The sequence below is a fragment of the Macrobrachium nipponense genome, chromosome 43 (genome assembly GCF_015104395.2).
Source record: "Macrobrachium nipponense isolate FS-2020 chromosome 43, ASM1510439v2, whole genome shotgun sequence".
NCBI classification, from domain to species: Eukaryota; Metazoa; Arthropoda; class Malacostraca; order Decapoda; family Palaemonidae; genus Macrobrachium; species Macrobrachium nipponense.
Window position 1 is genome coordinate 11,340,646 of NC_061104.1, and position 12,716 is coordinate 11,353,361.

General features: G+C 39.3%; 1 protein-coding gene across 1 annotated transcript; it reads left to right on the top strand.

Moving 5' to 3' along the window:
• Positions 1 to 1,994: 1,994 nt before the first annotated feature.
• On the top strand, positions 1,995 to 7,830 carry LOC135213821 (zinc finger protein 330 homolog; the record flags this gene model as incomplete). The annotated part of the gene is given in 3 exon segments (XM_064247931.1): positions 1,995 to 2,154; positions 6,155 to 6,325; positions 7,718 to 7,830. Coding segments are annotated over 3 exon segments (404 nt in total), but the record flags the coding sequence as incomplete, so codon positions are not given.
• Between the last annotated feature and the right edge of the window lie 4,886 nt (positions 7,831 to 12,716).

The window sequence follows — 12,716 nt, forward strand, 5'->3', positions numbered from 1 at the left end:
GCTTGAAAATTAGTGTTATCAGTGTGATCAAAGAAGAAGAGGTTTTTTATATAGCGAGATGTCATAATGATGGGCATGGGCTTTGGGGTTTGAATAACTTTTATATCATATAAGATGGCCTGTCAGTAATATTTTCACTTTCACATATAGTTAGAAACTATAGTCCCACAGTGTGTTAGGGTATGAACATAGTCTGTATAGGGAAAAAAAAAAATATTAATTTTATAATTCTTGGTAATCTTCACGACTCCATAGTGATGGAGGTATATACTAGATTGGGTTCTAAGTTTCCTTTGGAAAATACATATAATGATTGTTTTTATGATATTTTGCAACTTGCTGTGAGTTTACAGTAATCAAATTCTACTTTTTATTCTAATAGTGGTATAAATACATACATCAAAATTTCTTGACATATGGTACGCATTTATTGGTTTACAGTACATTACAATACTTATATGCATGTATATCCCTTACCATTTAAGCATGAATGTCATATATCGTGTATTTCACTTTTAATCTTCTTTGGTTGTTACAGTACATATCTAACTGTATTTTAAACTAACAACTACTATGAGATTCAGGGACTTCTGTAACACGGTTTTTTTCGCAATACTTTTTATCTATGGCATTTCATAAATATAACACTTATTCAGAATACGTACATATTATATCAACACATAAATTTTGAGTGTATTCTGCACTACGTAGGTTGAATAAATTTGGTACTTATAATGTAAAAGTGACCTTTTTTGAAGATGGGCCAACTTACTCAGAGAAAAGGTTTTCGAACGCACTCGTTTATGTAACTTATGACATCATTTCTTCCCTCTTTCTCGATGGATGATTTGCTATACGTAACGAAAGGCTAAACCTCTGGCAACAATGACATACAAATTTAAATACAATCAAAGCAGTCACCTTTATGAACTCTGGAACCTCTCCACTGATAATTGTCATACTGAACAAACCAACAAATATGATAATAAATACAAAAACACTTCGATTATTAGTCTAACTCCCAAAATAAGTTTCCAAAGAAATTACAGTCTACTTTATAGGTCACAATCAGATTGACAAGATGTAGGGAATAGTTGGTAATTATCAAAAACATAGTAGACAAGCTTGATTTGATAACTGCTGTATCCAATGTCAAGCAATTTTTATTTATTGGCCATCTACCTATTTACTGAAAAAAAATAGCCAGTACCGTATATTGGCTTTAAAACCTTCACCCAATAATTTCGTCAGAATGGTGACTTCATGAGGCTCCATCCACACTTTCACCCCCCTAGTTATAATTCAGGATCACTGAAGCTACCATGGGCATTGTTGGATTAGAAAATTTAACTTCTGGCTATAAAAACTAATTTCTCGAGTAGTTGTAAGAAATACTAAATGATCCTCAAAGGATCCCAGCAGTTGGTCTAAACGTTTAATTCATGTATATTACTGCTATACTGTTGCGGCACTACTGCTACAGTAGTATTACTGCGCTAGCACTGATACCCACATCTATGTATCGTTCCGCCATTCATAAAGTCTTTGGGTTTCAGAGCCGATGGAATTTCTGTCTGGTGGATGGGCAGGGCAACATTTAGTCAAAGGTGTTTGTTTACCTTGCTTACGTAATGAATGTTTTTTGACTCTTGGCTCGTAATCATTGGCCATGGCGTTGGCTATATAATTTTTACTCTATAAAAATTAAAACTATCGGGTTTAGGTTATTGATAATGCTGACAAAATTTGTGTGTGGTTGTTAAATATACATATGTCAACTTTCAGCTACATCCGATGCTTTGACAAGGAGCAAAGTTCGAAAAACCGTGTTACAGAGACCCTGAATCTCATAGTAGTATATACAGTATGTGTTGTGTTATGCATATACGTACTATGTAATGGGACAGTGCAATTATATTTTAAGAATTACCATTCTGATTTGTTTTGTGCTTGTTTTAATTGGTTGGCTGTTTTCTTAATGGTAATATAGCATATCTGTTTTATTTATCTTTTCTAGAACTAAAATACATCACCATGCCAAAGAAGAAGACAGGTCAGAGGAAGAAGGCCGAGAGGCAAAAGGCCAGGCAGAAGGAACTGAGAAAAGCTAGGGGTAATCGCCCATTAGCAGACTTGCCTTGTAATTCAGTCATGGTAAAGTAGTTTGCACCCATGAATTTATAATATTGTTTGCATGTGTTAGCTCATGTGTTTACTAGGATTGATTTTTCTTCTTAGAATATATCATTTGAATTGTTGTTTACATAGATTGAATTTTATCTTTGTATTATGGACAAAGTGCATTCCTCTTATTTTACATATGCTCCCCACAATGGGATGGTGTTATACAAGAATTGAGCCATTTGTTGGAAAATAGTCGAGAAGTCTTTCTACTCTGATGAGTAGCTCTCATGAGAGGGCTGCTGCCATTTATGATGTCACAATTGTCAGCTGTTTCAGTTGCCAAGATGCTGACTCATTGGGTTTAGCTCTGACACACCATTTTCAGCATCTCCTATTTTACTAATTTTAGTTGTAGTTTTGAATAACAATTCATCTCATTGCGACTTACTGCAATGTTTTGATGTCCTAAACAGTGGTACCTCGACATACGAAAGGCTCAACTTAGGAAAAATTCTAGTTACAAAAGCAAATACGAAGATTTTTTTGGCTCTACATACGAAAATAGTTCAGGATACGAAAGGTTGTTGCTGTAAAGTCCTGAGATTCGCCCGAACCACCGATAACAATTTTAAAACTCGCGCGCCCCCAACTGAGTAGACTCGCCACCATCCTCCCGCTCTCCCCTTGGTTCCTGATGCTAGTCACCACCATAAGATCCTGCTCTCCTATTGGTCAGCATCTCTCCCATCGTGCTCTATGTAAAGGCGTTCTTCTTCAGCCATTGCTTCGCACCAGCATTATCGTACACACGCGGAATTTCTTTCGTTCACATATATGATTTCGTTTGTTAACGTAAATTCGTGTTAAGTGCTTTCGTTGTTACTGTTTATCGTGTTGTTGTGAGAACTTAATTAGTATACTACATAACTTAATTACGTACAGTTAGTCATGGGTCCCAAGAAAGTTGCTGAAGTTCAGGGAAAGAAAGAGGATGCTTCTATGCAGACAAAATGGAGATGATAAAAAGTATGAAGCTGGCATGTGGTTGAGTGTGATCACTAAGTAATACGGCCAAAATCCGTCAACAATAGGCACCATCCTTAAGCAGAAGGAAGCTATCAAAGCAGCTACACCTTCCAAGGGCGTGACTATTTTGTTCAACAAGAGGAGCCACGTGCATGATGAGATGGAGAGGCTGCTTCTTCTATGGATTGAGGACAAAGAAATTGCTGGCGATACGATAACTGAGACAGCAATCTGCCAGAAGGCCAGCGCTATTTTCGGCAATTTGATTGCCCAGGCCGAAGACGACGGAGGAGAAGGGACATCGACGGCAACCCCAGACTTCAAGGCTTCTCGGGGTGGTTTGATAAATTCCGTAAACGGACTGCATCCATTTGTTGGTGAAGAAATTGAAATTTTGTAAAAAAACGTAAAGTATAAAAAAGTAAAAAAAAAAAATGTAAAAATAAAAAAAAGAAAAAAAAATTTAATTTTAAGTTTTTTGTAAAGTTAAGTGTTATGGTTTTGTTAATGTGTTTCGTAAAGTTTAGTTTATGTTTTCCTGGACATTTTTAATGTGTTTCGCCTTAATTTAAGGTACGTACGTAACACGTGAACGAAATTTTCTGCCGTTTGTCCTCCTCCTCTGTCGCCACTTTCGGAGATAGCCTCACTCGAAAGGTAAGGTTCCACATTTTACTACATCGTACGTATGTACCTACAGTATTTCTTGTATACCATGTACACTAATACACTTTATTTACAGGTACATAGTAGTACGTATTAAGTTAGGTATTGAATGGTCCAAATTGTTGTATTTCATTGTTTATTGGTCAATTTAGCTTTATTATAAGATTTACTGGGGTGATTTTGTAGGGCTTAGAACGAATTAGGCAGTTTACATATAAAATGCTGTTCAAGATACGAAAAAATCAGGTTACGAAGGCCGCCCACAGCTAGTGTATTCTACCTGACTCATAGCAGTTTGTTGTGAGTGTGTGTATCCTTAGCAGTGTCTTATTATGCTGGTGGCTCTCATTACTGGACATTATAGCTGTTTTGAGAATGTCTGTTTATACAGCTTCATGGCATGTTACCATGATTAATTGTAACCTAGGTTTAAATTTGGTTCCTGTTCTCCAAGGAGTTCGACCAGGTAAGAGCTCACAAAGTTTTGGGGTCTAGCCCATCCCGAGCATTTGGTGAGACTTTGGTTTTATGGATTTTGAGGGCAGGTGTATGATAGTACCAGACTACCCTCACTCATTCTACCTTATGGATGTCGTCCCGCAAGTCCTCAGCAAATCCTTGAACACTTTGTGCGTAGGACCTGTGACAGTTGCTCAGCAGGTTATGTTGTTATCCAGTCTCTGATTGGAATAAAAGTATCTTACCTAAGGTATTCAGAAGGCAAAAGCTTGAAGGTTGAATGGGTGGGTAACTAGCTTCTCTCCCTCATATATTTTTTATTTCCTTTTTCTGCATGGCAGCAGCCAGGTATAGTATGAGAATGACATCTGTTTTCCATTTTTATAAAGGAGGGGTGAAGGCTGCTCTCAAAACTATCATCTGAACCCTTCAATTTTCAATTGACCCAGATGTTTGCTGGATTTTTACTTGTCCTTCCCTTAATTGGGTTGGGTAGTATACTTGGTTTTCTGAAGTTTTGCGTAGAATAAAAGTACAGACATCTCATTTTGGCACCAGGCCTCATCCATCTCACATGCCTATGCTAGATTATAGGAGGTAGTCCCTTGTTCATTATCATGACCAAGAACATGACATATGCAGATGGGGATTTAACTTGCCAGCCAGTTAAGAGATTATCTTGTCACCCAAGGAGCGAGTCTTGTAATAACAACCAATGTATTTCCTTAGGATCAAATTTTAAAATTCTCAAGTAAATTGTATTTTTCATAGGTATACAAACCAGTCTACTATCATAATGCCACCTCAGTCACCCCACATAGTCTCTGATGCTGGAAGGAAAAGTTGTCTCTTATACTGAAGGGAAAATTTCTCTGTCTGAAACTGAAGGAAAATCTGAAACTGAGGGAAAAAGTTATGTGTATGAAGCTGAAGGAAAAAGTGCTGGCATACAACAAGTGATGGCCTACTCCCCTTACTTGCCCACATACCAACCACCAATTCACTGTCTTGTTACCAAGCATTGGTGATCAATTCCTGTTAGTACTGAGGAATACTCTGCAAAAAAGGTCTTCTTGTTTGTATACCTGAAAAAAAAAGTTACTAAACATTCCCTTTTCTTACCCCCATATATACATTGTGTTTTACTTATCATTGAGTAATGGCTTACTTTCTGTAAGCCATTAAGACTACCAACCTACGTAGCTTACCAACATACAAACACACTAACCACCAGTATCTATATTTGGACCAAGATAGGTTTTTGAAAAATGTTTGTAATTCAAGAAACATTAAAATTGTTCTAGAACCTTCAGGTTTGTAATTTTGTTACCTGATAGGTTCTGGAACTAGTAGCATGTTATTCCTTGTTTTGGGTGTTTGAGAAAGTTCTTTAACAATGGAATTTTATCAAAGATTTTTCTATTTATGTTAGTTAGTCTGTTAACAATTTTCAAGGATGGTTGAGCCAAATACCAACTGACAGTAATTGAAAAAATCTAAATTTCTTTCTGACTGTGATTTATGGTACCATTGGCTACATACACTAAAGAACCAGAACCTAGGTTGTTGACTGGTGTATGTAAAAGAGCAAGCAATAGATTTTAATACTGATATATGTCAAGATTTGTCATTGCTACCTATTTTTAAAAGCTCCTCTTGTTTAAAAGATGAGAGAAGGGTATACAAGGTCTTTTCCTTTTAATGTTTGATATAGTACTGGGGAAATATGCTGTTTTATAGAAACAACTAAAGTATTTTACAGTATGTTAGATTTTACTTTCCTTTCTTTCTATCTTTATGCTCACTTATGTCATCTTCTATAGGAATTTTGTATGTATTTCTTTGACTAGATACTTAATTGCTGTTCTAATTTTTACAGGAATGCGACAAATGTCAGCGACGCCAAAAGAATAGAGCGTTTTGCTATTTTTGCCAGTCTGTACAACGTTTACCCCAGTGTGCACATTGTGGGAAGGTCAAATGCATGCTCAAGACTGGTGACTGTGTAATAAAGCATCCGGGAACTTTCACTACTGGTCTTGGTATGGTTGTAAGTAGAGATATTTTTAATAATTGACTAGAGTAATGGAAATCCTTTTCTTGAATATTAGATTTATTCTCTCTCTCTCTCTCTCTCTCTCTCTCTCTCTCTCTCTCTCTCTCTCTCTCTCTCTCTCTCTCTCTCTCTCTCTCTCTCTCTCAACTTTTGAGGATCCTTCACTTTTGAACTCTTATTGTGATGGTTTTCCCTTTTATAAGCAGTGGATTGTGTAAGTAAATCTCTTAAATTGATCAATTGAAGAACATGCTAGCTGATGCTAGAAATTATGAACAATTACTGTTGACTGGGATATCTTCAATGTTCAAGTATAGATTATATTGTAGGATTTTTGTTACCAGATTTTGCCTCTTATCAAAAGCCATACTGCAGAGCAAATATAAAACATCTGAACCCCATTTTACATAGAAGGGAATTATAGTAGAAATTCAGTAGTAAATTTAGGGGACACACTCAATTTGCTTATATGTGGTTATATTAAGGAATTCTTAAGACAGAACAAATGAGGTAAAGAATAAGATGTCAGTGATGAGTATTCATGCTAGCCACTGCCTAGCATTGATAAGCCTCTTACTCTTTAAATTTTTCAGTGGCCACTTTTAGTTCTTTGTTTCATATTTCATCTTTTCTTGTGATGATGGAATGGTTGGCAAAGGGATAGAGACAGGGTGTCTCTTGGGTAGCTCTTGATTATGTAGGATTTGAGTCCATAGTCTCTACACTGCTTCAGCTTGAAGGAGGAACAAGAAAACATCACTTGGTGTAGTAAATAGTAAGAGGTATTTTTGCTGGGAATAGGGTTTGTATTTGAAGGTAATGTTTGGAACTGTTGTGGGTTTATCAGATACTCCAAAAATAAATAAAACCATTCAGTAACTCAAAAGCAGTACTAAATCAGATGGCTTTGAAATGTAAATTGGTCTGTTCTCACATATACAGTTGTTGGCATAAAATCAACAGATGAAGTTTTGCTCGCTGTCCAAAGGAAAAGTTAACTTTTGGTAGATATTTTTGACAGCACAGTTGTAATCACATATTCATTACACTTTATTCTTGTTTTCCAGATGCTAAACTGACTACTTAACTTTTTATTTTTGCGACATTAAAAACAATTTTGTTGACATTTTAAGAAGATTTTATATGACATTTCCTAAGTTGTCTGGTTTCATAAGTTAGCAATAAGGGGTTCTTTTTATACATGTAGCGTTGGTAATTTTATTGCATTAGCTAAATGTACAAGCAGTAACTCATGTCATTTTGAATGTAAGGGACTCAAGCATTTTGGCATTCAATTTTTATTTTCTTTGTAGGGTTCATTCGTGATATCAAATAAGCTTGAAAGGTACTTAGTCATACCAGTATTCAAATTGAATTTCTTTGCAGGGTGCCATTTGCGATTTCTGTGAAGCATGGGTTTGTCATGCTCGGAAATGTCTACAAACTCACGCTTGTACGTGCCCCCTTATGATGCAACTTGCAATGAATGTGAGAGAGATGTAGTAATTTTGTTTTTGTAGTTATATTCCTGATAACTTACAGATTTGTGTAGCATTATTCTTGTAACATTAGTTATGTGTAAGTTAATTTTACAAATAGACTGACAAAGAGTCAGACTTCGTGTGTATCGAGAGAATCTTAATTTGAGCATGTGCGTATGATATCGGTAGAGTATTATTTTCTGAATTTGTAATTTTTTATATATGCCCTTATCATTTAGTCCATCAAGGAAGTATGGGTAATTTTGCAAGAAGCTAGTGGATGTAGGAGTTAATTAAGGGTAACATAATAAAAAGTCAATTTGTTCATGAAACTTACCTGTCAGATATATATATAGCTGTATTTTTCCGAATCGACAGAAATTTAAACACTTACGACACGCAGTGGGAGTCAGGTGGTTAGTACCCATTCCCGCCGCTGGGAGGCGGGTATCAGGAATCATTCCATTTTCTATTCATAATTTTCTGTCGCCGGTGCCTGGAAAAACCACCTGTTTTTACAGTACCTACCGTCTTAGGATTTTGGAAACTTCATTGCCGCTAAGTATCCTAATTGTCTTTTGATTTATTCACTTGGATTTGTGGCTAGGCATACGCTATCTTAAATTGATTTGAATTTGATTCATTTTTGCATAAAATATCTGAATCTAGTTAGGCTAGTTTCAGACGGGGTTGTCTGCAAAGATAGGGTGTGGCTACCGAAAGCTTCGGTAGATTCGCACTTGGTATGTACGAGGGGTATGGGTCTTGCTTCTTTGTTGAGATTTGTCATGTAAGGAGGGTGGAGACTTTGTCTATTCCGTAAGGAAGACGTATGATTCGTATGTACGCAATTAATCAGTAAACATGTCTTAATTCGTAAGGAAGACGTATGATTCGTATGTACGCAATTAATCAGTAACAAAAGTCAGGGTAGTGAACCTGCTAACCTTCCTGTAGACTTTATTTTGCATAATCCTGTAGTATGGCCTACGGGCTATGTATATGTCTACGAGAGGTGCTCGCTCTCCTTCATTGCTGTGAAGTGCTACTTCTGTAATGGTTACTCCTAACCCTGCAGTGTTGCCTTCGGGCCCTAAGCCAGTGGTCTGTATAGAAATTGCCCTTTCTCTGATACTCCTTCGATTCGTAACTTAGAATCGAAAGTGCTTGCTTTAGAGAGTAAAAGTGAAGTGCAGTGATACCTTGGTTGTAGTGGAGGTGCGTCAGATCGGCCTCGTTTCGCCTCTAGGCCGGGACCTCTGCTTGACTCCCAGAACGAGGGAGAGAGCATGTCGAAAGCCGAAGGAGGGTTACGAGGAACCCCCACCCCCCCCGATCTGGTGTGCCTTCCCCCCCGGCAGTTTCTGATGAAAAATCCCCAGACTGCCTAAGTGCGTGCACGTGCACGAACCTGAAGGATTGCTTCTCGTCCTCCGAAGCGTCCTCCCCGCGCATGGGTTGGAGCTTTCGGATGGACTCGCGCCCTCTAAATAGAAGCTTTATAGAAGAGGACGCTTCACGTCCTCTCTCTCTCTCTCTCTCGTTATGCGTTTCAGTGAGAAGTAAGAAGGCGAACGTCGCCTGAACTCGTGTCCGTCTTTCCACCGAGAAATACCTCGAAAGAAGTCAATAGTAGCCAGTAAGCTTTGAGAGCGGACGCCCAAGCCAGGGGCGCGCGGGTGCACGCCAAGCTCGCGCCAGTGGACGCCGAGCGTGCGCGCCTACGCCGAGCGCTCCAATGGAACGAGCGCGCTCCAGTGGACGCCGAGCGCGCCTCCAGTGGACGCCGAGCGCGCTCCAATGGCCCGCGAGCGCGCTCCAGTTGGACTCCGAGCGTGCACCAGCGCACGCCAGGTGTGTCGCCTGGCTGAACGTTTTCTGTTGAACTCTTCAAGCTCTTGTTTTCAGATTTGGGAAATTTTTGCTTAAAGAATTTTTTACCTCTACCTTCGATGATACCTTCTACCTCACCTGCAAAGAATGTGAAGTAGGCAGTGCTTCGGAGTAAGCTTAAAGTGAACAGACAACTTCTTCTTCGAAACCCAGCAAGACATCGGGTTTCGTGAATTCAAGAGGTCTCTGTCAATTAATATTGCTTTTCGCATAGGTGATGGAGTTAAGGAAAGCTCAAGGGAAGTTCTCGTTTGCTCTACCGCAAGCTTTGCCATTCTGCCAATAAATTTAAGTTGCCACTACCGCAGTCAAGACTTTGCGATAAGGCAGTTACGGGTTATAAAGGCTCGATGTCCTGCACGTCAGGACTCTCGCAACGTTCAGTAGGATTCTTGCAAAGGCACTCATCAAAAGTACGCTCTTCAGAAAGCGCAAGACAGGACTGCCTTTGCCATACTGCCAATAAATTTTAAGCTTTAGCAGGCATTAGTTGTGATACGGGAGAGGAAGCTGGTTGGAGAGTTTCTTCTCTTCCCAGGATAATTTTGCCAGCTTTTTAGCCCATCTGAAAGGGCTTTTCAGATGATAGATTTTGTTAGTTCCTAGTCGGACTACGCTGCCGAATTGAACCATCGTCGTTCTACCTGACGTAAGCCCAGTCTCTTAACAGGATTCTTGCCCCTTCCTCGTTTGAGACGGGAATCGGAAATAAAATGCTCGACTTCCTGGATTACGTTTTATCAATTCAGTGACTTTCCCCATTGAAAATGATTACTATCGTTTTGTCAAGTAAGTGGGTATCCCCTCATTGACAAAATATCTCTTTGTCCCGTAAATGGGGTTAGTTCTCATTGACAAACATCTCATTAACTTGATATTGCGTAAGCGAATAAGCTCTTATTGACAAGATTCGGAAGAGATCTCATTCGTCATTCGCAGACTCGTACAAGAAATAGACTTGTAGACTACGTCAATGAACGCTTATGTCCAATAACATAAGAAGCTTGAGCTGACTGCTTCGATTCTCCTAAGTTTTGTTCATGAAACTTGCCTGTCAGATATGTATGTAGCTGTATTTCCTGCAATTCAGCTATATATAGTGTTCTGCCCAGGTACGTATGAAACAAAACTTTATTGTGATATAATTTCATATTTTTTGCCATTGCGTTATTTTATTTCTGGTTGGTTCAAGTCATATACGCTCGCTGTAGTTACCTCTTTCGGATGGCAACCGAGAGGTCTATGGTCCATTTTAAGGACATTAATCGTAACTCCCTGCAGCCTTCCAGGAGTTTCCGATTTATCTTTTACCGTTGTATGTTAGTGTTCTGACGACACAAACGCATTTGTATATTTAGCGTTTTTCTGTTTCGCTTAAATATACCAGCTTGAGAGTCTCTTTATGCTAAAAAATAACGACCTTTTCTTCATAGAATAGGGTAGCTGGCAACCCAGGCATAAAGTTAAGAGACGACGATGACGGACGATCGTAAGCTGCTGCTGTCACTGTCCTCTGACTCCTCTCCTCCAGTCCAACGAGCCAGTACCAAATCGTTCGCTGTCATGCGCTGTAGATTAAGTCTCTCTCCTGCGGAATTGACTAACTAACCGTATCTCTGTGCTGGCAGTTACGTCTCTCTCTCCTCCTGCGGGATTGACTGACGAACTGTATCTCTGCCCTACAATCACGGACTTTAGCCTAAGATTGAGGGGATTTCTTACATGAATGAATAAACATTGCATTCGTTTGGCCTTAATATTGTTCTACAGAGATATCTTACTCCTTTCGGTGCTCGTTACCGCACGGTTATAGGACTACGAGTCTACCACAACATTGCACTATTATATGCTCTCTTGCTTAGGCAAAGCGCAGCCTTATTAGGGAAGTAAACATACTGTGTGAGGGAATGGATGAGCTTGCTGGGGACCATTTCCTTCCTAAAGAAGTTTGTTTCCCTGAATAGACTGCAATTCAGACCTCTACAGTTTTTCCTACGGGAAACTGAAATTTTATTTAAAGATCTAGGAATGATTCTGAACATCTCTCGGTGCGTTAAGTATCTCTTGAGGTGATAGAAGAAGGTGCCGGACATCTGGAGAGGGTTTCAGATGTCCTGGATCATAATCTGAAAGAATAGTGGAAGCAATTCAGTCGTCCCTCCAGTCCTCGAAACGAGTTTTTGGAACCATGGTCCATATCAACTCTGATCTTCCACAGCTCTCTCATATCTTAGGAAGTATCTTCTCTCGGTCCCGGTTCGGGTTTACGAGAAAGAGCCATATATTAAACAACAGGCGTAGAATGGAACGATCCTCTAGAGGTTCGTTTACGGATTGCAAAAGTCGGTTCGAATCGTCTCGATCGAAGGCAGCAAATACTGACTTCCGAGTGGAATCTTTCTTTAGAAGTATGTTGAGAGTTGTGGAGACTTTAGGGACGTCCTTTCATTCATCTCTTCGCTAGGTTGAGGACGAAGAGGCTTCTTCTTCTCTGCTCCCTTTTTTCTCGATCCGGGAGCGGTAACATTAAACGCCATCCTATGATATTGAACGGGGTGGGGAGGGGGGTGGATGTTAGTCTCTTTCCCCTTTTTCAATCACTTAGGAAATGTAATAAGATGATTTATATTATCACAGGGAGCGACAATGACGCTAATCGCCCCATGTTGGCCTTCAAGACCCTAGATTCACAGAGGTCACGTCCTTCCAAGGACCTTTTCCGAGAGAGTCGGTCTCCTTTAACACGAAAGGTACCTATAACCTCTCCGCTCGAGTCTGACTACGTTCAGACTATCGAGATGTTGACAGCATAAAGATTGCAGTCTTCCCTTTCCGTTGAAGAATGGGATAAGCTGGCAGTCACAACTATTTAAAGAATACGCAAATATGTTGTTGACGCCTTTGGGGCTCAGAGATTTGCTTCTGTCAAACAACAAAGCCCTTCACGATCTTTGGAGTTCTGTGAAATCTCGAAACTCGCTCACCATCTACTTTTTGTCTCGCCTGTTTTC